The following is a 23,904-nucleotide window of genomic DNA, read 5'->3' as shown; positions in this document are numbered from 1 at the left end:
GACACCCAGGGTTCAGCTGAGTCTTGAGAAAGGCTCTGAAGACCTCTCTGCATTCCCAAGGTCTCCTGTTCCCTCCTCCAGTCTCACAAGCCCTCCCTCCCCCCACCCATCCCTCTTGTGTTGGTTTCCCAAGAGTGGGACTGGAGAGAGAAAAAGGAGGTAGGGGATGCATGAGTGCTATCATTTGCTTGCCGGCTATGTGTTATGGATTATGACGAGGTAAGGTTCTCCCAGTATTACTCCCCAGCTGCCATCCCTGCTGCCTGATGCCTTGTGCTTGGCTCAGGCCTCCTCCCGGTTGGTACCTTGGCCACAGATCCCACACTCCTGGAAGACTGTGGCTCAGCGGCTCAGTTCTGTCCCCTCCTTGTGACTCTGAGTGGGCAGCAGAGGGTTCCTCCTGACTTGGGAGATCTGGATGGGTTGGGGAGATGCTCTCTTTCTCAGCTGCTCAGAGGGCAGTGGGGTACATACTGGAGTCAGAATTAAGTCCAGGAAAATGGACAACCCCAGAGGGAGAGAAGCGAAGATAGAGGAAGGCCAGAAGGAAAGAGAAAGGGGATCAGATAGAGCCCATCGGGGCTGGTGGGGAGAAGGCACAACTTTCCATGAAGATGGTGCCCAGGTTGGAGGGGAGGAAAGCAGCAAACAAAGCGAGAGGCCTGGCCTGTGTCAGTCCCTGCTCTGCTGTAGTTCGCTGGGGGACCTTGGGCAAGTCACTCACCACTCTGGGATTCAGGTTTCCATCTGCAAAAAGAGGGGGTTGAAATAGAAGATTTTGCCATTCTACGGTTAGGATCAGAGTGGGAAAGGAAGTAAAACAAAGAACTGTGAAGAAGTGGAGAAGAGAAAATTAGCTGCGAGATGGAATCAGATTTCTGACTAGGAAGGGGAGACAGAGAAAGGGAGAGACAGATTAAGAGAAGCAGGTGGCAGGTCATGTATCCTGAGGAGGCGAGAAGGGGGGTTGGGGAGGGGAGTCCAAGGGCCCCCTTTAGGGGAGATGAGTGACTCCTTTGAGCCCTCTGGGACTGTCCTATCCTGGGGGACAGTGTGGCCCGGAGCCCCACCTGTGAGAGATGAGTCAAAACTGGGTTCCGTGCTGCAGCATCCCCAGCCTCGCTGACCACAGGCGTGCCGAGACAACGAGGCTGAGGTTATGCTGAGGCTGAGCCCTGGGCTAGCCTCTCACAGGAGGGTGGAGGCTCTGTTAAATATATATCTACTATGCCTGAGGTTACAGGTGGTGGGAAGCAGGACAGGGGCGGTCAGCGACTTGGCACCACACCCCTTCGCCACACCCCGTGTAGATCATCTGGTACTGAGTCTCGGCCCAGGCTGAGAAGGATGCAGATGCTTCCCGACAAGGAGTTAGTTCAGATACACTGCTGATGGGGATGTGAACTGGCGCAGCCCTTCAGGAGGTCATGTCAGTTATGTTGGCACTACTCACCAGTATTACAAATGATACCTATTTATTAACCCTACAAATCCTCTTCCAGGGGTTTATCCTACAACATGCACACATGTGAAATGATAAATCCATGAATTTTCACTGCAGCGTTGTTTATAATAGTGAACAATTAGAAACAACATAAATTTCCATTACAAGAGACTAAATACAACATGGCATATCCATGCAGTGGAAATCTATATAGCTGTAAAAATGAACAAGGGAGTTTTTTATTTTCTTGGGTGGCAGGAACTCCAAGAAAACTAGTCTGATCAAGTAAGATGCAAAACTGGGTGTAAAGTATTCTAGCATTTGTTGAATTCTATTGTTTGATTCTATCATTTGAAGAGTATATATGTGTTCATGTTAGTTTGTATATACACTAAAAGTCTCTAGAAAGATTATAGGCAACAAAAGATAATAATAAATGATGGTTATTTATTTGAAGTTAAGTGTGGAAACTGGGATGGATGGGGGATAGGAGTGGGAGATTTATATCATCTTAACTTTTTGGTTTTTTAAATTGTGGTAAAATACACATCAAATTTATAATTTTAACCATTTTAAGTGTACAGTTCAGGGGCATTAAGTACATTCACAGTGTTGTGCAACCATAACCGCTATCTAGTTCCAGAACTTTTTCTTCACTCCAAAAGGAAACTGCCCATTAAGCAGTCACTCCCCATCCTCCCCAACCCCTGGCAACCACTAAGCTACTTTCTGTTTCTATGGAGTTGTCTAGGTGGGCTATTTCATATCAATGGAGTTGTACAATATGTGGTTGTTCATAACTGGCTTTGTTCATTTAACATAATGTTTTCAAGGTTCATCAACGTTGTAGCATGTATCAGTACTTCATTCCTTTTTATGGCCAAATAATATTTCATTGTATGGATATACCACATTTTATTCATCCATTCATCAGGTGATGGGCATTTGGGTTGTTTCTACCTTTTAGCTACTGTGCATGGCACTGCGATGAACAGTATTGCACAAGTTTGTATTTGTTTAAATACCCGTTTTCAATTCTTTTAGGGATATCCTTAGGGGTGGAATCGTCAAGTGCTAGGGTGATTCTGTGTTTTAACTTCTTAAAGAATCACCAATCTGTCTTCCACAGTTGTTGTACCATTTTACATTCCCACCAGCAATGTATGAAGGCTCCATTTTCTCCACGTCCTCATCAACACTTATTTTCTATTTTTTTTTTTTTTGATTACAGCCATTCTAGTGGGTGTGAAGTGGTATCTTGTGGTTTTGATTTGCATTCCTCTGATGACTAATCGTGCTGAGCATCTTTTTATCTGTTGTTAGTCACTTGTCTATCTTCTTTAAAGAAACGTCCAAGTCCTTTGCACATTTTAAAACTGGGTTGTTTTTCTCTTTGTTGTTGTTAGAGTTCTTTAATATATTCTGGATACTTAACAGATACATGATTTGCAAATATTTTCTCCCATCCTGTGGTCTGTCTTATCACTCTCTTGATAGTGTTCTTTAATGCATAAAAGTTTTAAATTTTGATGAAGTCCAATTTATCTATTTTTTCCTTTGTTGCTTGTGCTTTTGATGTCATAGCTAAGAATCCATTGTCAAGTCCAAAATCATGATGATTTATCCCTATATTTTCTTCTAAGAGTTTCATAGTTTTAAGAACTTATACTTAGGTCTTTGGTCCATTTTCAGTTAATTTTTGTATATGTTGTGAGGTAGGAGTCCAACTTCATTCTTTTACATGTGGATATCCAGTCATCCCAGTACCATTTGTTGAAGATTATTCTTTCTGTATTGAATGGTTTGGCATCTTCGATGAAAATCAACTGACCATAGGGATGGATTTATTTCTGAACTCTCAATTCTGTTCCATTGATCTATTTGCCTATCCTTATGCCAATACCACACTGTCTTGATTACTGCAGCTCTGTAGTAAGTTTTGAAAGTGAGAAGTGTGAGTCCAACTTTGTTCTTCTTTTTCAAGATTATTTTGGCTATTCATGCAATTCCATGTGAATTTTAGGATCAGCTTTTCCATTTCTATAAAAACGGCCATTGGGATTTAACTTTTTGATTTTTGAAGCATGGTAATAAATTGCCTATTCAAATTTTTAACCTAGATCCCCTTTGTGCAATGTACAGGAAAGAGAAATTTTTACCAAACCTGGCCTTCCTTCCTCCATTATCCCAGACCTTTAGACAGTTCTTCTTATGGTCTAATCTTTATTCCTCTTGCTACCATGTCAGTCAATTACAGCTGACTTTCCCTGCCTCTTTCACATACTCCCTCATCTGCTCCAGCTTTATTTCCTCTCATTCCTAATCCCTGACTTTTTCCCCTTATTTAGAGCCCCTGACCCTCTTCCTTTAGAATCCAAGGTTATGAAAGCTAGAAGGGCTGTCAGATTATTTTTTCAACTCCCTTACTTTACGGCTGTGGAAACTAAGGCTCAGAGAGAAAATCTGACTTGACACCAGCCAGTGAGTGACTGAGGCAGGACCAGACCTGGTCCGTTTCCTGTTTGGTTCTCTTTCCACTATGGCTTGGAATCTTGGTGAATAGACCTGTGTCTAGACCTTAGTGCCTCCAGGTCCACTCTCCAGACTCTTAGGCTATTTTGCCCACTCTGGCCTCATGAAGTCTGCACGCAGGAGGGCTGGGTCTTTTCCAAGCCTCCTAACCCTAGCCTGGGATCTGCCCCTTCCTGCCATTTTGAAGAAACTGTTGAATCCACAGGGGGAAGTGAAACTATGGGGAGAGATAAAGAGTTGGGGTAGAGTTTTGAGAGGGACAACCACAGGCTAAGTTTAGAGGGCTGAGAGCTTGGGGGCCCTCGCTGAGGACCCACATGTCCCCCTTTATGTCCTATTACAGACCATGGTGGCTTTGTCAATGGTCCTTGTTTTCCTGCTGGCCCTGAGCAGAGGTGAAAGTGAACTGGACACCAAGATCTCATCCCCACAGGAGACCACAGAGTGGCGGGATCCTGGGCTGTCCCTACCAGGGTCCTGCCAGCCAGCTCCCTCCTGTCAAAAGTGCATCCTCTCACACCCGAGCTGTGCATGGTGCAAGCAACTGGTAAAGATGGGTCTGTGGCCTTTGAACCAAGTGTATGTGTGTGTACAGCCTGGATATACGAGTGTGATTGTGTGGGCACGTATGTGACTTTCTGGGTGCACACTGTAGTTCTGTGTGTGACTGAGTTTGTGCACATAGGACTCCTGTCTGATTGTACGTGTGTGTATGTGTGTGTGCATATACATGCACTCAAGTTTCCTGCGCATGTATGTTTATGTCTGTATCTGTGTATTTGTGTATATGGGGAGAAGACTTGTGACCATAAATTTGGAGGAAGCATGTTCCTGCTGGAACCCATGCTTGTGTATAGGGAGAGGGATCTTTTGTGGGTGTACATGTGAGAAAGTGTATTTGTCAGCTTGGGCTGTCATAGCAAAATACCATAGACTAGGGGGCTTAAGCAACAGGAATTTATTTCTCACAGTTCTGGAGGATGTGAAATCCAAGATCAAGGTGGTATAGCTGATTCAGTTCCTGGTGAGAACTCTCCTGGCTTGCAGATGGGCTGCGGACAAGCTCTCTGGTGTCTCTTCTTATAGGGATCTAATCCCATCATAAGGGTTCTACCCTCATGACCTCATCTAACCCTAATTTCTTCTCAAAGGCCCCATCTCCAAATATCATCATGTTGGGGGTCAGTCCACTGCAGAAAGTATGTGATTGGGTCTCTGGATCTGTGTTGGGGGTGGGGCATGTTCCTAGGTATGTAGAAGCCTGTGACTGGGAGGGTAGAAAGGAAGGAGCTGGAAGCCTGTGGGCTTTGGGGGAAAGGCTTGAGCTACCTAAGTGACAAGAAGGATGCTGGGGAGAGGGTGTCTCCCTGGCTGGTCAAACAAGACTGTTCTTTGTTTTTTTTTAATTTTTTGGGAAATTTTAATTAATTAATTAATTTTTGGCCATGCCATGCGGCATGGCATGTGGGATCTTAGCTCCCCGACCAGGGATCAAACCAGTGCCACCCACCTCCATTGGAAGCAGGGAGTCTTGACCACCAGGGAAGTCCCAGGCTGTTCTTTTGTTTATGCCTTAAAGAGACAGGGCTCATGGTGTAGCAGAGCATGAGGGGCGCCTGAACTGGAGGGTGGGCAGAACTGTCTCTCTCACAGGAAGATGGAGAGTTAGATGAGATAAGAAATGAGGGCACACTCACTAGGAGGCAGAGCCACAAAACTGAGTGGGTCCAGGGGAAATGCACATAGTGAATCTGGGAGGCCGGGAGGGGGAAGACTCAGAGTCAGTGGGAGGCAGAGGCCAGAGATGCCAGACAGGGACTCTTGGGACACCTGGGTATGTCTGTCTCCTCCAATCCCCCGACCAGAGGCTGGCACCTGGGTCAGCTGAGAAGCCACTCTAACCATTTCCTTCCCCTGTGGCTTCCCAGCCAGTGCCAGGGGTACCAGACACACTGAGGGGGAGCGGGGGGTTCTCTCCTGTCCCTATCCTTCCCCTTCCCAGGGACTGTGGGTCTTAGTCTGACCCCCTTCCCATTTTGGCCTGAGCATTCAGGGGAGGTTGGACTAGGAGGTCAGGCTCCTCCTTTTTTAATGGCAGTGAGGTCCCTGAGATCTCAACAGGAAGTCTGTGGCACTGGGTGAGTGGAGAGGTAGGGTGTCTGGGGAAAGGGGGCATCCAGATAAGGGTAGGAGAAGGGGGGGTGCTGTAGGAAGTGGGCTCTGACAAGGAAGAAAGGACGGCGTTCAAGGGTAGCTGTGGAAGGGAGGGGAGGGAATCAGGGGGGCCCAGGCAGTTGCCTGACAGGGGAGGGCTTGGAAGTGGCCGGGATGCCAGGGTGGTTCTGAGAGCAGGGCTGAGGGGTCCAGGGGACTAGGGTCCCGACGCGCCTCCCCTTGCGGCGCAGAACTTCACGGCGTCCGGGGAGGCGGAGGTGCGCCGCTGCGCCCTGCGAGAGGAGCTGCTGGCCCGGGGCTGCCCCCCGGGGGAGCTGGAGGAGCCCCGCGGCCGGCAGGAGGTGCTGCAGGACGAGCCGCTCAGCCAGGGCACCCGCGGCGAGGGGGCCACCCAGCTGGCACCGCAGCGGGTCCGGGTCACGCTGCGGCCGGGTGAGTTAGGGGGTGGTGGGCCGCCGGGCCCCGGGCTGGGCTGGGATTCCACCGCGCCCCACCAACCTCCCCACTACCTCCACCCCCAGGAGAGCCCCAGCAGCTCCGGGTCCGCTTCCTTCGAGCCGAGGGATACCCTGTGGACCTGTACTACCTTATGGACCTGAGCTACTCCATGAAGGACGACCTGGAGCGCGTGCGCCAGCTTGGGCACGCGCTGCTGGTGAGGTTGCAGGAAGTCACCCACTCCGTGCGCATTGGTGAGCCCAGCAGAGCCCTGCTCCGCACCTGCTGGCCCTCTGCCTCTAACCAACCACCACCCTAGCTTCTGCCAATGTCTAGGACACACAAGGGCCCCACCTGCCCTCTCCCGTTTTTTTCTGTTTTTTTCAAGAAAGTAAAGCGAGGGTTTACTTAAGTGAAAGTATGCTCTCAAGGGAAGAGCAGGGAGACTCAGGTGAGTAGCTGCCCTGAGTTTTTTTTGCCAGCCGGTTATGTGGGGCGTAGAAATGAAGGGGCAGAATATTCACTGTGCCGTCTCCCCGTGTTTAACGGACCTGGCCAGGCCACGGGTTCCTGACATCTCTCCCCAAAGACATCTATCTTCTAGGTCAGAGCTAGAGGGGGTTTAAGAGACTGTCCAGTAGGACCCCTCATTTTTACTGGAAGGGTAACTGAGGCCTTGAGTTTGGAGAGACTGTGTTCAGACAGCTCCGAGGGTCAGACAGTGCCCTAGATGCACCCACCTGGACACTGCCCTGATGCCACTTCTCAGGCCCCGTGTCTCCTGGACAAGGTCTAAATGCCATTATCCCTGCTGTACGTTCTGCACTCATCCCTCCCGTTCAAGATCCCCTCCTTCATCTTATGCTGCTGCTACACCGCACACCCGTGCATTCTTCCCCAGCTTTAACCAACCCCCTGCCTGCCCACCGCTGTGCCCTCCTCCTCATCTCCATCCTCCACTTCCCTGAACCTGTGCTCTCACCCCTTTGCCCCTGCTGGGTCCTGGGTCCCCGCCCTCTAGGAGCACCCTCTCCCATCACCTCCGCTATGACTGTCCCCCCACCACCACTTCCCAGGGACTCCCCTCCTGAGTCCTCAGCAGTGCCCCACCCCGCCCTGCATCCTGCTGCTGTCCAGTGACTTCTGGCACTGCCTTCATGACTCCTCCTCCCAGGCTTTGGTTCCTTCGTGGACAAAATGGTGCTGCCCTTCGTGAGCACAGTGCCCTCCAAGCTTCGCCACCCCTGCCCCACCCGGCTGGAGCGCTGCCAGCCGCCCTTCAGCTTTCACCATGTGCTATCCCTCACCGGGGATGCTAAGGCCTTCGAACGGGAGGTGGGACGCCAGAGCGTGTCCGGCAACCTGGACTCGCCTGAAGGTGGCTTTGATGCCATTCTGCAGGCTGCCCTCTGCCAGGTGAGGGGGTGGGGAGGGGCCCTGAGCCTGAAGGGCTGCTTGGGGCCCAAGATGGCCACCTATGGTTATGCAGTTCACAATTCTAGGGGGTGGTCTTTGTATTATAGTCCCTGTAGTTTGCATATCTGTTTTGACAATTTGCTGGTGGATTGGGGTAAAATGTCTTGAGGAAGAGGTGTGTTTTCTTTTTTTTTTTTGATGTGGACCATTTTTAAAGTCTTTATTGAATTTGTTACAATATTGCTTCTGTTTTATGTTTCGGTTTTTTTGGCCGCGAGGCATGTGGGATCTTAGCTCTCCAACCAGGGATGGAACCTGCACCCCCTTGCATTGGAAGGCGAAGTCTTAACCACTGGACCGCCAGGGAAGTCCCGAGGCGTGTTTTTCTAATTCACAAGAAAGCCTCCACTAGCAGCAACCCTGTTTGAGGGGCTGGGGAGAAGCAGGGAGCTGGAGACAAGGGGCTGGACAAACTGACCACAACAAGGCTGGCCAAATCCTTGCTCCTAGAGCAGGCGGGGGTGGCTCAAGGGCCATCCATGCCCAAGTGCACAGCCTACCCACCATCCCACCCCAGGAGCAGATTGGCTGGAGAAATGTGTCCCGGCTACTGGTGTTCACTTCAGATGACACATTCCACACAGCTGGGGATGGCAAGTTGGGTGGCATTTTCATGCCCAGCGACGGGCACTGCCACTTGGACAGCAATGGCCTCTACAGTCGCAGCCCAGAGTTTGTGAGTCGCCACCCTCACCTGCCCTGCTCCATCAGAGCCACACCTCCTCTCCTCCCAGGAACCCACCCTCCAGCCTCACTGTCCTTATGGGTGATGACCACCCTGCCATCTTCCCCAGAAGTTCCTCCTCTCCATGTCCCCCCACTGCTCAGACAAACCCAAGTCACTCCACTCCCTGGCCCTTCCCTCCTTCTTGCCAAGCCTCCAGGGCTCTTCTAGCTGGTGGAACCCTGGATTTCCTGGGTTGAGGGCACCTTGCGTGTTGTGAGGGGGACTTGGGGCGCTCACCTTGTCCTGACTCCTTGCTCCAGGACTACCCCTCCGTGGGTCAGGTAGCCCAGGCCCTCTCTGCGGCAAACATCCAGCCCATCTTTGCTGTCACTGGTGCCACACTGCCTGTCTACCAGGTGAGAGTTGTCTGAATGCCAAACCCTCCCACTCCCAGCCTTTCTCACTTCCCTCACAGGCCCATCCTCCTTCCCCCATATGCCCTCCTTCCAGACCCCCAGAAGCTTATTTCCCTAGAGCTGTGACCCACCATTTCCCTCAACTCCTCACGTCGCAGGAGCTGAGTAAGCTGATTCCCAAGTCCGCAGTGGGGGAGCTGAGTGAGGACTCCAGCAATGTGGTCCAGCTCATCATGGATGCTTATAATGTGAGGGGCCAGCGTGGGGGGAGGGGGAGGGCGCTGGGGAAAGGTGGAAAGGGACCCTCAGGTGGGGTGGCAGAACTAAAAGGGGACGATCACTTTTTGTGTAACACTCCACAGCTCCTACCTACAGTTTGCATGTGGCTGTCATTAACAGCTCATTCACTCAGTCAGTCTTGCATTCACAAATCTTAAGTGCCTGATTTGTGCAGAGCATGGGGCCCTGCTCTGGGCAAGGAAGGGAATTAACATTGATTGAGCTTTTATTTCATGCCAAGCACTGTCCTGAGTACACACAAAGTTTGCTGTCTCACTTATCCCACTAAAACCCCTGCTTGGAAACTAGTGTTCCAATTTTATCGATGGGGATACAGACACAGGGAGGCTAAGTGACTTGCCCAAGGTCACAGAGATAACAGATGGAACGGCTGGCACTTGTCCCCCAGTCAGTCTGTACATAAAGAATGTGACATCTGGAGACTGCCTTCACTAAGCTTATAAATAATTCAGAGATATTCTTCACAGGAACCATAGAATTTTACAGGTAGAAGGAACCATAAAAATTTGTGTTTCTTGCGTTTAGGTCTTATCCCTGCAACTAGACTGTAGCCTTCTTGATAACAGGGACCATGTTCTAAACCCATGGCCAGAAAATTTGAGACAATATCAAATTTCCCAGGACAAACTCAATTGAAAGCATCTGCCCTTTAGACCTTTTATGCACACCGGTTATGTGTCCTGATCTGGGGTTTGAAAAACATAGCCACTGCACGTTCACAGTGCTGGCCAGCCCCTGACCCCCGGCAGGCCTTTGCTGCAGCTGCACTGAAATGCTGTTTTAGAAGCCTCTGGATTCTGTGTTCTCACTCAAGGTTATCACAGGTCCTTCCTGCAGAAACTCCTCCTGACTGGGCAGAATGGAAGGAGTCCCCAGGTGGGCTGAGGGCAGGCTTCTGGCAGGATTTGGAACAGCTGGAGAGGGCATGAGGTGGAGTTGGAGTCCTGCCTTCACATGGTTACTCTCTCTTTCTCCCTTTCCACAGAGCCTATCATCCACTGTGACCCTTGAACATGAACGCTCTCTACTCCCTCCCGGGGTCCACATCTCTTATGATTCTCAGTGTGGGGGTCCTGAGAAGAGACAGGATGAGGCTGGTGACAGGGGCCAGTGCAACCACGTCCGAATCAACCAGACAGTGAGAAGGAAGGGCGTGGGGGTGGGAGTGGGAAATTGAGCAGGCAGGGAGAGATGGAGGACAGGCCCAGGAAGCAAAGCAAAAAGCATGGGGTAGCCTTCCACCCATCCTTTCTGAGGAGCTTTAACGAGCAGCCTCCTCAAGAGTGTTTCTAGGAGATGGGTGTTAGCACGACCCTATCCCTTCGTTTACTAGGAAGTAGGGTTCTGGATGACCAGTGTGTTTGGTGTGTGTCCGTGCACACACAGGAGTGCACATGATCTTAGTTTGATTTCCGCCTGCCCCGTCCTCAGGTGAATTTTCTGGTTACTCTCCAAGCTACCCACTGCCTCCCAGAGCCCCATCTGCTGAGGTTCCGAGCCCGTGGCTTCTCAGAGGAGCTGACTGTGGAGTTGCACACACTGTGTGACTGTAACTGCAGTGACACGCAGCTCCAGGCTCCTCACTGCAGTGACGGCCAGGGGCACCTACAATGCGGGGTGTGCAGGTGAGGGCCTCCTGCTTCCCTTCACCTATATGGCTCCCCTGTATTCCTCCTCCCTTGCCTTCCCTCCTCCCACTGGCGTCTCTAGACGTCTTGTTCGTAGACATCCCAAGACTCCACCCTGATTTTCACCTCCTGAAGCTTCTCAGAAATGCCAAACCCTCCCCTCCACCAGAACTCCCCCCCACCCCCTCTATACACCTTGGTGCTCCATTATATTCTGGCCTCCTGTCAGCCGCTGGTGGCTCTCCAACTATCTTGAGATCTTGGGTTTAGAGGATTCTGGGAAAGGCAGGTCAAGGCATGATCAAAATCTATGACTCCCCTTTCCCTCCCCTGCCTTCCCCTCCCAGCTGTGTCCCTGGCCACCTGGGTCGGCTCTGTGAGTGCTCTGAGGCTGAGCTGTCCTCCCTGGATATGGAATCTGGGTGTCGAGCCCCCAATGGCACAGGACCCCTGTGCAGTGGGAGGGGACAGTGCCAGTGTGGACGCTGCACCTGCAGCGGACAGAGCTCTGGACGTCTGTGTGAATGTGATGATGCCAGCTGTGAGCGACATGAGGGAATCCTCTGTGGAGGTACCTGGAGACTTTGGGGAGGACGGGGTCACAATGGCTTCCCCAAGGGTGTTTAGGCTCTGGGAACTTCTCTGCACTAAGGGGAGGAATCAAAGATTCTGGTGTAGGGGTTGGAGGGTATCCGGCACACTTGAGAGGGAAGTGGATGCACAGGAACAGGTCAGCTCTAGGCAGCCTGTGGTGGCACGGGATATCCAGTGCCTGTGGGGAGGATGGTTGTCACCCTGCGTGTGGCTCTGCCTCAGGCTTTGGCCGCTGCCAATGTGGAGTGTGTCACTGTCACGCCAATCGCACGGGCAGAGCATGCGAATGCAGCGGGGACACAGACAACTGTGTCAGTCCCGAGGGAGGGCTGTGCAATGGGCGTGGATACTGCACCTGCAACCGCTGCCAGTGCTTGGACGGCTATTACGGTGCCCTATGTGATCAGTGCTCAGGCTGCAAGACGCCATGCGAGACACACAGGTGAGCCCTCAGGCCTTCCGCCTTGGGAACAGGGGCACAGGGCTCATTGAGCCCCTCCCACCCACCTGCTCTTTCTGCATGTGGTTTGGGTGACATCTGTCCAGCTGGTAACTTACTGGCACCCGCTGGACAGGGACTGTGCAGAGTGTGGCGCCTTTGGGACTGGTCCTCTGGCCATGAATTGCAGCCTGGCGTGTGCCCATGCCAACGTGACTCTGGCTTTGGCCCCTATTCTGGATGATGGCTGGTGCAAAGAGAGGACCCACGACAACCAGCTCTTCTTCTTCCTGGCAGAGGATGAAGCCAGAGGCAGGGTCATGCTGACAGTGAGACCCCCGGAAAGTAAGTGGGCAGGGATGCTGTGGACGTGCCAGATGGGGCCCTGGAAGTTTAATGGGTAGGGCCTCAGAACTCTGGAGGTAAAGACAATGGGAAATCAGGCTGGGGGTTGAAGCAGAGCTAATGAATCCAGGCAAAAGTGCAGGTGCTGGACCAAACAGACAAGGCTAAGGCCCTGAGCACTGGGATAACCTTGGACCCTGTGGAGGTTCCCTTTGTTTTCAATAACAGGCAGCCTGGGGAGGCTGGATGCGGCTGGACACACTGTGGTAACTGGTGATCAATTCCTAGGCCCCGGCCCCCAGAAGTCTCTTGTTTCTTTCCCATAGAGGGGGCAGACCACACCCAAATCATCGTGCTGGGCTGTGTGGGGGGCATCGTGGCAGTGGGACTGGGGTTGGTCCTGGCTTATCGGCTCTCGGTGGAAATCTACGACCGCCGAGAATACAGTCGTTTTGAAAAGGAGCAGCAGCAGCTCAAGTGGAAGCAGGTGAGGCTGCCGCCTACCCCACTGGGTGAGGTTTTCCTTGCTTCCCCTGGTTAGGGGGGCTTTGCTTTCTGCTTCACCGTCTCACCCTCCACCCTGACTCGGTCTACTTAGCCGCCCCCCCCGCTGGCCTAGCCCTCCTCTGTGGGCTTACTCTGGTTCCTCTGCTAATTTCCATCAGCTCTTGGGGTCCTCCTGCTCAAGTTCTAGGCTGGCCTCTTAGGACTAGATAAAAGCGGAGTCCTGGGACTTTTCCTCATCATTTCCAACTTCTTTCCCCAGGACAACAATCCTCTCTACAAGAGCGCCATCACGACCACTGTCAACCCCTGCTTTCAAGAGGCGGAAAGCGCCCCTCTCTGAAGTGGGGAGGGACACTCACTGCAGGGCTCTTCTCTGGGATGGAGGGAATTGGGGCATGGGGTCTCTCAGTCAGCAGCTTGGTAGGGGGCTAATCCGCTGCTGAGTGGTCACCCATACTTCATTCTTAGAGTGACACCGGAGAGGACTACCTTCTGCTGCAACCTTGCTTCCCTACCTCAGAAGTGGGGGCTACCCCCCATGTATGTATACAATAAAGAGTCTTACCTCAGAGCACACCTGTCAGTTTGCTTTACCCCAAGGCCAGAGCAGGTTGTAGAGCCTGGGCCTCAGGAAGGCTCTTGTGCATTCCTCCTCCTGCCGCCTGAGGGCAAGGAGAGGTTCTCAAACTTAAAGTGCAGAACAGACTGCACAGTACGGGTTGCCTGGGGAGCAGCAGCAGTGGGCTGGGGTGGGCTAGTGAATCCTCAAGTAATGCTGACGTAGGAGGCCTACAGACCACGCTTGGAGAAACACTGCCTTTCCTGGTGTCTGGCCTCATTCTGTCCTGCTGTGCATGTTTTTTTTCCTTATTCTGAACTGGTATCCTGTATTTATTCTACTTGTTTCTCTCTGCAAAGGGGAGCTTACAGGGTGCTGGAAGTCGTGGGGTGGTTGGTTACACTTGGTGGAAAAAAAGAAAACTACTTTGGCCCCAGTGAAAAAGCTTCTCCCAAGGATATTCTTCCCAAAGAGGAGATAGTATGTACAAAAGCCCCATTTTCTTTTTATTTAAATATCCTAAATATATCACGAAGGAACATACACTGCACTTTAATGGTAAAAAGATACAAGTTTATAACATTTTATAAAAACTACCATTTAAAAGTGATCTTGTTCATTTGATATCCCCCTCCCCCAATAGCAAAATAAGTATATTAAAAAAAAAAAAAAAAAAAAGAGGATGGAGAGGAAGGGTAGGGTAGGAGGGATTAAGATAAAAGCCCCAGGGCCACACAGAGGCAAAGAACATCTGGGGAGAGGGTTAAAAGTTGTGGCGGACTCCACGCCTCATTTAACCCTCCAATGTCAAGCCATGGGGGCACAATCAGTAGCTAAGTGATGACAAGAGGCTATTGGGGGGGGTGGACGGAAAAGACTTGGGGTGCTGGGAAGGGCAGGGCTGGTGGGACCTGGTACAGGAGCCCACCTAGGAACTGGCGCTACTCTTTCCCAGGTCTCTGAATCCCATGTCCTGGTCTTTAAGAACCGGCCCTACCTCCCTCTCCCTTCACTCCAGACACACCTGAGGCGGCTTTCCAGTGCTAGACCCCACCCAGCAGTGGGGTGGAACATTGGGCCCAGGAGCCTTTGCAGCGGTCTTGGTCTGTGATTTCCCTGGGGTGTAAGTGGGACTCCTGGGCTCCCTGGGCGCTAAATCACTCCTTTGGCCTCTCAGCTCCTCTCTCCTCACACATCCATGGCCCCAGACCATCAGCACCTGGACAACTGAGCTAACCACCTGCTCCTGTGTTTCCCCTCACCCAGTCCTCGGCAGGGGTGGTTCTGGTATGGCTCTTTGCACATACGCTTAGTTGTTCCCTCTCTCCCGCCCACCCAGGCAGGAAGCCAAGGTCTGCAGAGGGCCAGGGCACATCTGGACATAAACACACATTCGCACACTCAGGGGCACAGATCACTCGTGTGATTCTCTCCACACATACCCCAACTCACCCCAACCATAAACAGATTAGCCGCAGGTGACAGGAAGCAAAGCCTCCCACTTTCAAAAGCGCGTTTGGAAGGACAGAATTTTCTAAATGTATCCTAGACAAATCCCAGCCCCCAGCAGAGCCCTCTAACAGGGAGGGGGCTGGATCACATGCAGAAAGATGCCCTACTTGCAGGGACCAAGGGCAGGTCCAAGGACTCGCGGTCTAGTTTCTGGACCACATTAAATGGGAGTGCCAGCACAGAACTAGAAAAGCACAGGTAGCAAACACATTCCCCAGCGTCTCCCCCACAGGATCTCAGATGCTGTCAGGGAAGATCTAAAGGGTGCCACGCCTCCTTTCTTTTTCCCTGAAATCCTCACACCTCAGAGGTATGGAGACCCCCACCCCGCCATTTCCTCCAGAATAAGTAACAGCCAGGAGTCTGCTGCTGCTACTGCCTACATTTTTCTGGGAAATGAAACCACTTCCTGGAGATTGCCATCTCAGATCCCCACTGACAGCTTGGTCAGGTTCACCAAGTCAAGTCTCCATGATTCTTCCATAATTACTCACCCCTCCTCCCCACAGGTCAGGGCAGGCCACAACCTGGGAGTCAACCAAACCCCAGAACCTCCCATAAGGATCCTTTCCTTAGCAGGAAGAAAGAGGGTTTTTATTTCACTTTAGAAAATTCATATTCACAAGCCCTGGTTTGGGTTAGAAACATCCTAACCACCAGTCTGTTGAATCAATCTTAAAAATCCCCTCCAAAACAAAGCCCTCCAGTCCCCTAAGATGAGTTCTTCAGCTTCTTTTGGGACCTCAAGCACCCTTCAGATTTGTTTGGTGGGGGGGGAGGTGGTCAGGAGAGGCTGTTTTATGCTCATCCTCCCGAGCTGAGGGCTAGAGAAGGGTTTGGCTCAATAATATGCCATCTCCAAGCATACAAAAACACTCACTCACATACCACACACACACACACCCACACACACCCCCCGATCGCTTTTTGTGGGGTGGACAGGGTGGTGGGGTCGGAGCAGAGAGGAGCAAAGAGTACAGTTAAGAGTAAAACCTACGTTAGGTTTCCTCCTCAGTTTTTTCTCCGCAGCATCCCCACCCCCCGCAGTTCTTGGTTGGGTAGGGACGGCCATCAAGAAGGAAGCCAAGCCCTTGCTCTTTGGGACTGAAGGCCAGACCCCTATCTCCTCTACCTGAATACAGTGATAGGACTTGGGCAGGGAGAGCAGCTCACACTGCTCAACAGTCATGTCAGGGGACACCAAATTCCTTTCGTTTCTTCAACAGCTGTTACCCAACTTGGGGCTAGTCTTGGGTTGCTCCTAAGAGGGCACAAGGAGAGAGAACCCACTTTGACATCCATGACTTCCTGCTCAACATCTGTCTGGCTTAGGAGTCAATATCAGCGAGGTAGCCAAAAACTATCTCCAAGACCAACTGCCCAAAGAGAGAAAGGAAAGGGGCTTCACGGGCCACTCTCACCCAAGTTTCCTCCAGAAGGCACTTGAGCTGACCCCGTTAGGTACCAGTGTGGCATGGGCCATTACAACAGCCATGGCCACAACTCTTGCTCTTCCCCGAAGGAAATGAGAGGTACCTGTCCACTCTTCTTGGATCCAGCCCTTGTCTGCTCCTGTCACTGTTCTTCCTTTTGTCCCTACAGTGTATAAGGAGACCAAAGTAAGCTCAGCTGCCATCCCTGATCCTATTCTCCTTCAAACAGGAGATGAGGTACAGGGCTGTGGAACACTGAGGATCAACTGCAACTAAAAACTCAATTTTGGGGGAGGGCTGGACCAGCCACAGTCCCTACTTTGACCAGGACTCTATACCTCCATATTACCTGTTTCCACAGTGCACCTGCTGAAATTGTTTTTGGATAAACAAAAACAAGAACAGAACAAACAAACAAATCCCTCTCCCCGATCTTTTCCACTTCAGCTGCCAGCTGGAGTCCAAGGTTGTGGGAGCCACACTTCAGTCTTGGTCCTGTACCTTTAGTCCCCACCTATGACCTCAGACAAGGGTCCAGGGACTAGCTTCCCTACCCAGGAATGCTGAAGGAACTTCCCCGAGATACTCATAGTCTCAGATTATTTACAGAGCTGAAGCTCTGGGGCCCGCTGTCCCCGATGCACTCTTCTGGTCTCCTGGGTCCACTCCTCCAGGAGGGGGACAGGTACAGACGGGGTGGTGGTGGGACCATCAGACCAGAGGGGTGCGCTCTTCGGTAGAATCTTCTGATCACTCCCACCACCCGGGGCCCCTTGCGCCTATAGAGAAAACTGCCCGTCGGAAGTCTTGGACTGGCACCCTTGGCACATCCGTTTGTGTCTGAGTAATCGATCTGTCCGAGAAAAACACTGAGAAGAAAGGGAGGGTTAAGTGCCTGAGAGGAGAAACTCAGTTACTATTGGCTAGAGCTGCCTTCCCCACACGGGAGAGGCACACATCCCATTCTACACCCCCTTGGCACATACACAGACGGCATGAGTGCACAGTGGTTAAGAACGCAATCTCTGAAGTCTCAATTCTGGCCTAGTGCTTAGTAGCCGTGCAACCTTGGGCAAGTTATCTAACAGCCCTGAATCTGTACACTCATCTGTAAAACGGGGCTAAAGGTACCTACTCACAGAGTGGCTGCTTCATTTATCACACATTTATTGAGCATCTATCTCAAGGCAGGTACAGTTCTTGGGGCTGAGGACAGAGTGGAGAACCAGAGGGACAAGGTCTCTGCCTCCTGGAGCTTTCATTCTAGTGTTTTGCAGATTCAACCTAAGAGCACGGAGCAAAGCCTGAGACCCAGCAAAGCATCCAGGAAGTGTTGGTTGTTATCGTTTCTCATGTCTTGTTCTTGTCTTATTTTGGTCCTGGCTCTTACATTCTCTACACATCAGATATTGACCTCCCAGGGCAGAGATTTTATCTCTTCCTCCAAAGCGCACCTGCTCTGCAGTTCAATTCAATTTGTCTCTCGTCCCGGATCTGCTGTGTCCTCGGGAAACTCAACCTCTCTAAATCTCAATTTCCCCATGGGTGAAATCAGGACAACACAGCTTCCTCACGGAGTTAATGTGAAGGTTAAACAAAGTAATGTCAAATATGCTCTCACAGTGCCTAACACAGAGTAAGTACCCAAGAAACGCTATTATTATTATTACAATTATTCTAATGGCCCCTACCCATGATCAGCTGCATAAGGCCAGAGAGATATACATCACCCTGAGGTACTAACTCTATCATGGCCAGGAATGCTAGGTGGCCCCTTGTCAGGCAGCGAATGGCAGCAAGCCCTGGTTCTTAGGGAAGAAAGTTTGTGTGTGGGCGTGAATGGATGACACGTGAGCTTACCTGATGACACCGTTCACACTGGTAAGGCTTTTCCCCACTGTGTACACGCTTGTGACGCTCCAGGTGGTACTTCTGGATGAAGCGCATATCACATATGTCACACTCAAATGGCTTCTCACCTGGCCCAGGTGGAGAGAGAAGCGAACATCAGGAGGTATACATGGCAGGGACCTCATTCCAGGTATTTTCCCAGAAATCTTTAACTTTTAGTAATGTGCAGACACCTAATGGGGAAGGCTCCCCAAAGCTGCTGGTCTCAGTGACACTAGATACATACAATCTCTCTGCCTCATTCACTTACCTTCTTTCTCTATTAGTAAGTATTCCTAATACTTACTCCTTAAAATAAACCCAACAAGAACTACACACAAATATAATACAAACTATGGACTATTCTCCCCCTTTGAATGTGAGCAAGAGACTTACCAGTATGAATAAGGATGTGCCTCTTGAGGTGGTAACTGCTCCTAAAGGCTCCAAAGCAGTGTTCACAAACAAAATTTTTGGGAATCTTTACTTGAAAAGAACCATTTTGTTCCACTACCACCACCTGGGGGCAAGAGTCAGGTATGTCATGAGGCTATCCCTCTGCTCCCTTCTTGCCCCCATTCTGCTCTGGGTTTATTTCCAACTGCTGGACAAAGTAACCTCTCTGATGCTGTCATCATCTCCATATTCCTTAGAGTTAAAAGACCTTCTCAGGAAGGAGGTAGGGTGGGCAAGCTATCTGCCTTGTCAAACCCAACACTCTGAACTGACCTGAGGGGGAGTCTGCCTGCCCCTCTGCCACAGAATTTCATGCTCCCCTGACCCTCCTTCCCTTACCAAGGATGTTCCAGAGAGGGCAGAGATCAATTACCAAAGTGGTCTCTGGATGGAATCAGGGTGACACACTCACTGGCTATGAGGGAGCAAAACATCTAGGGAGAGCTCCGGGTTGAGCCAGAGAGGGAACAAAGAGGAGGACTGCCCTATTCCCAAACTGGACCAGTTTGGGGGTTACCCCATTACCTGCCTTTTTCTTTTTTTTTTTGGCCGTGCTACATGGCTTGTGGGAGCTTAGTCTCCGACCAGGGACTGCCCTCAGCAGTGAAAGTGCCCAGTCCTAACCACTGGACCGCTGGGAATTCCCCATTACCTGCCTTTTTAACAGTCTTTTTTGAATGAGAGGCCTCAGCCAAGCTGTCATCGTCTTTGCGGCTCCGGGACTTATCGCTGTCTTTTCGGTGGCTCTTTGAATACAAATCAAATCTAAATTCATAGTCCATCTCAGAACACAAGACAGGAGGCCAAAAAGCTGCTTTGAGACAACTTATAAATGAGAGTAAATCACCTGCCCCAAAGGTTTAGAGAAAGTACGCATTCGTTTCCTCTCCAAGTACCCTGGTTTTAAGGAGCTGTTGTACAGAAAAGACCATCCTTTTCTGTACCCTTTTCTGTATCCTCTAAAATACCCACATTCATTCATTCCCCAGCTGGATCCCCTTTCCCACTTCCCTAAATAGAAGCACTAAGGAATCAAAGCTGGGCATCTTCTGGCAGAGAGCTCGGGCCACCCGACCCCCAGGTGCCACAATGGACTCAAGTGCTGTACCTGACTCGAGCACCTCAGCATATCAGGGCTACCTGCCCGCTCTCCATTCTCGGCCTGCTTGCTGGCAATCTGGCTCAGCATCATCTTCTTGCTGGCTGCAGTGGGAACCAAACTCACACCTGCTAGGCCTTCACAAGCCAGGAGACTTGCCTAAGTTGAAAGGAGATGAGGTGTCAGGTCACCTGGCAGGGCAGGGCAAAAAGAGACTGCCAACTTCTATAGAACTACCTTTCACACCCAGCTACTAACATGCTGCTTCTCTCTAGGGAGCGTCCCTCCTCACCACAAAACCCAGCTTCCTTCAAGAGTCCTCCCTAACTCATCTCACCAGGAACTACTCATTTTGTCATCTGTCAGCATTTAGATACAGACCAAGTGAATAATCAAATGTCACTGACACTTCTGTCATTAGCACTGTGCTGGGTAAAGCGTGTGTCTATGTATTCCTTTGAAGTATTTCTAAGCCTTGTGTGTGGGCATGAGGGTCTCTCCTGTTGACCCACTGACATGGGAGATTTCTAGGGGAACTTCCTTCTTCCACTCTTGATGACACTCAGCTTCACAGAGCCCACTGATGATTGGCAGACCTCACTGGTGCCAAATGTACATTCTATCGGGTCCTACAAACATGTTTATCAGTAAAGTTAGATTAATTTCTCCCTTTAGATTTTAAATTCCCTAGATGTTGCCAATTACAACAGATATAAAAATTAAACCACTTGGAAGGATTCTGGAGTTGAATATACAATTTCTCTCCCCCTCCCGGCCCACCATTTATATGTGTGCATATCCATATTTTTTCACATTCCCTGTTATACATACAGTTTAAAAATGCCTTAAGCAAGAGTGAACACGATGCTGTGAAGTGGGCTGCAAACAAAGGAAGAAGAAACTGAAGGGCTCCTACTCTGCGTGGAAAGGAGGAAGCTATGCATGCAGCTGGAAGAAAGCCAAATATACTGTAATCAGGCTGCCATCCTGGTGAGACTGGTAGGGGAGGGTCCCTGGAAGGAAGCTGGGAGCAGCTCTGGGGTTGCCTGCATATAGCTTTTCTACCCAGATAACTACAATAACCTATCAAGTCATCCTGTCTCTCCTATCCATCCTGTATCCCCACAATGACAATTACCTTCCAAATACACTGATGTGACGTAACTCTGCTGCTTAACATTCTTCAGAGAGTTCCCATTCCTTACAGAATAAAGACTAATTCCTCAGCAAGGCATAAAAGGCCCTTCAGTCACACTCTGCTTGTTTCTCCAGGAAACAACTCCCTTACCCTAACGTTCCCATCTATCACTATCTACCATATTCCTCTAACCATGCCCCACTTAAATCCTCTCCTCCTTAACTAGCAAACTACCTGCGGTACTCCTAACGTCATCACATCCTTCCATGTCTCTAAGCCTCTGCCCATGCAGTTCTCCTTGTCTGAATGCCCTGTTCTGCTTGTTTATCTAGCAAAATCCTATGCATCCTTCCAGCTTCAACTCTTTTCATCCAAGCAGAAGGATCATTCCTTCCTTTTCAGTGTACATACCTCTATTATTGCACATTCCTTCAATCAACAGATTCACTACATCTCTACTACTAGCCAGCCACTAGGCAAGGTGTTGTGAATATAAAGATAAACAATAGAGTGTCTCTTCATCTCCCCCCGCCCCAACCCAACTAGCCTGGAAGCTTGCTGGGGACAGGGACAATTTTATTCATCTTTGTATTCCCAGCACAATGCCTCGCATGTAACAGGAGCTCACTAAATTCCTGCTGAAAAAAATAAATGAAGCATTCACCAGACTGTTCACTCCCTCATGCCCCTCAGCAGTTAATGTACCGAGTGTAAACTGAGTACATGTTGCTTTGCAAATGTCCCATCAGGGCCTGTGATGCAGTATAGCCTACCTCCTTCATTTGACTGGAAGCTCCCTGAAGGCAGGGGCTGTGGCCTGTCTCCTTTCCTTCCTCTAGATCTCCCCCTGGTGCTTAATACAGAGCTTCGCTCACTGGGTTGGTCAATATGTTGACTAAGGCAGCATTCAAGAGTGAAATTGCAAACACGCTTCCCAGTGATCTTGAAGGAGGAGGACTCGAGAGCTTTTTACCTGAGCCATGCTGATTTCTCACTTAATGCAACCCAAAAGTTCAGGAGTTTCTCGATCCACCTTTCCTTAAGACACTGTTGTTTGAAGAACTGTCACCAAATCACTGTAACAACTCCTTCGCGTCCCTTCAGTCCTGCTGCCATACTGAACTGCCTTTGTCTTCAAACAGAACTTAGTGTCCTCCAAAAGGAAGATAGATGTTCCAAGAATCCTTGATCTCTGCCTGGCTCCTGCCTACTGTCTGAAGAAAGAGTCTGCCAGTCTTGGTTTTCCAGCTGAATTCTCTGGATGAAGTTCACGATCTGTTTCAGAAACCTGAAACCAGAAAGGGAGATGGGGCTGTTAGGTGCAACATCCTCAGGCCAACCTGCAGTGAGGTGAACTCTTTTTGCCAGGCGCTCTCTGTGCAACTCCAAAAGAAGACATCAGTCAAGCAGAGTTTTCTTTCTAGGTCATGAGTTGAAACTGGTCTCCGGGCAGCCAACAGGAGCAAAAGTAACTGGGGCCTCTGGTGGAGGAACTGCAGCAGGTCAACTGCTTGGATTTGCCATCTTAGAACTGGAAGAAGGGGGCGGAGGTCCTCTGGGGCTTTTGTGTCCAGCGGGCCGGCCCGCGAAGCTCGCATTCTATTAAGGCGACCAGAAGTGGGGTAGAGAAAAGCTCAGGGCGCTTGGGCAGTAGGCAGAAACCGAACCGGCAGTACGCGCCCGGGCCGGCCCACACGTGCACATTCTCCGTGTCCGCCCGAAGGTACGTAAACTCGCTGCGAAGGTGGAAGGCAGGGAGGCGAAGCCCAACTCTGTGCATTCCCTCCCATCTTCCCTCCCTCGCCCCAGCCAGCCAGCCAGCCAGCCAGCCAGCCGCTGCGCCCGCCGCACGCACCCGGAGAGAGCCGAGGAGCGCGCAAGGTGCGTGCTCGCGCCCGCGTCCCTTCCGAGCAAGCCCCCTCAGCCCAGCCGGTGACGCGGCCGGACGGTGGTGTGCGCGCGGCCCCTACCCCTCCCCGGGAGCGCCCTCCCTTCGCCACGCGCCCCTCCTCCCCTCCCCTCCCCCTTCCCGCGCGGCGCCCCACGGCCTGCGAACTGCTGAAGCGCTGCCGTCTGCCCAGACGACGCTGCGCTCCCTGGGGCGTGCTCCTACCTGCCAGGCGCGGCCTCCTGCTGTCTCCCCCGCCGCGCGGCCCCTCCTCCAGGCCGCAGCACGCCGTGCCAACCCCGTGGCCACCGCTGCCCCCGCCGGAACCGAGGCAAGTTTACAAACACCAACCCGGGACCCGTTTCCCCGGAAGCACTTCCCCTTCCCCCCTCGTCCTCTCCCCCCTGAGCAGCATTATCCACTTCCGGGCTCGCGACCCTGGACGGGCGGGGGCAGACAGAAAGGGGGTGAGGCTGAGGGCTCACCGAGGGATTGCAGCTGGCGAGTGGGCGGTGCCGGCGCGCGGAAGGACGGGAAGAGGGAGGACCGGAGGTACGGCGCTTGCGCCGTGGTGGGGGCGCGCCTCGGCGGCCATCTTGATTCAGGGAAGGAACGAGGGCTCTGAAATGTTGGTACGCTGAGTGTTCGTTGAGCGGTTTTGCTAGGTGAGCTGGTTAGTACTCCTGAAGAAGCGCCATCACTCTCCCTTCCTCCCAGATGTTCTCCCTGTTGCTTCTGAGCCTGAAGCCCCAAATAAAGCCAGAATACTTTGTACTAGGCTTTTTCACGTAATTCGGTCGAGGTCATCTTTACCCGACCTTTCCATCAGGCCCAGATCTGCAGATTCTGAGGGCCGCCGCGTCACCTGGGAGGGGAGTTAACTTTTTTTGCACGCTCCTGCCGAGTACACTCGACTCCAATCTGAGAACGGATTCCCTGACATGGTCTGCGCACCCCGAAGCCTCTGA

General features: G+C 51.3%; 3 protein-coding genes across 9 annotated transcripts in view; 2 read left to right on the top strand and 1 right to left on the bottom strand.

Annotated features, from left to right (window-relative positions):
* Positions 1 to 3,939: 3,939 nt before the first annotated feature.
* ITGB7 (integrin subunit beta 7) lies at positions 3,940 to 13,521 on the top strand. The gene is made up of 14 exons (XM_059935982.1): positions 3,940 to 4,523; positions 6,382 to 6,583; positions 6,673 to 6,843; positions 7,764 to 8,005; positions 8,583 to 8,741; positions 9,053 to 9,148; positions 9,307 to 9,396; positions 10,434 to 10,586; positions 10,880 to 11,073; positions 11,424 to 11,647; positions 11,893 to 12,112; positions 12,246 to 12,454; positions 12,781 to 12,941; positions 13,221 to 13,521. Exons 1-14 carry the CDS (start codon positions 4,323 to 4,325, stop codon positions 13,299 to 13,301), a joined length of 2,403 nt encoding a protein of 800 aa, XP_059791965.1. The 5' UTR covers positions 3,940 to 4,322; the 3' UTR covers positions 13,302 to 13,521.
* Positions 13,522 to 14,000: 479 nt separating this feature from the next.
* Positions 14,001 to 23,298, bottom strand: ZNF740 (zinc finger protein 740). 4 transcript variants are annotated; one of them, XM_059935980.1, is made up of 7 exons: positions 23,162 to 23,298; positions 22,022 to 22,336; positions 19,920 to 20,101; positions 19,468 to 19,557; positions 18,752 to 18,875; positions 18,326 to 18,444; positions 14,001 to 17,334 (listed from the first exon to the last, which is right to left on the bottom strand). In XM_059935980.1, exons 3-7 carry the CDS (start codon positions 20,001 to 20,003, stop codon positions 17,245 to 17,247), a joined length of 507 nt encoding a protein of 168 aa, XP_059791963.1. In that variant the 5' UTR covers positions 20,004 to 20,101; positions 22,022 to 22,336; positions 23,162 to 23,298; the 3' UTR covers positions 14,001 to 17,244. The 4 variants fall into 4 exon arrangements, with proteins under 4 accessions (XP_059791963.1, XP_059791960.1, XP_059791962.1 ...); XM_059935977.1 differs by having other exon boundaries at positions 19,920 to 20,069; XM_059935979.1 differs by having other exon boundaries at positions 14,001 to 16,628; positions 19,920 to 20,069.
* CSAD (cysteine sulfinic acid decarboxylase) overlaps positions 22,845 to 23,904 on the top strand; it is a 25,871-nt gene continuing 24,811 nt past the window's right edge. The window contains exons 1-2 of one of the 4 annotated variants that reach the window (XM_059935974.1): positions 22,845 to 22,929; positions 23,130 to 23,267. The gene's annotated coding sequence lies outside the window, so the exon portion shown is untranslated. The other 3 variants (XM_059935975.1, XM_059935972.1, XM_059935971.1) reach the window with 3 other exon arrangements.

Source organism: Balaenoptera ricei, chromosome 10 (assembly GCF_028023285.1).
Source record: "Balaenoptera ricei isolate mBalRic1 chromosome 10, mBalRic1.hap2, whole genome shotgun sequence".
NCBI lineage: Eukaryota > Metazoa > Chordata > Mammalia > Artiodactyla > Balaenopteridae > Balaenoptera > Balaenoptera ricei.
Note: the sequence above shows the minus strand (reverse complement) of the source record. Positions and strands in the feature narration are given on the sequence as shown.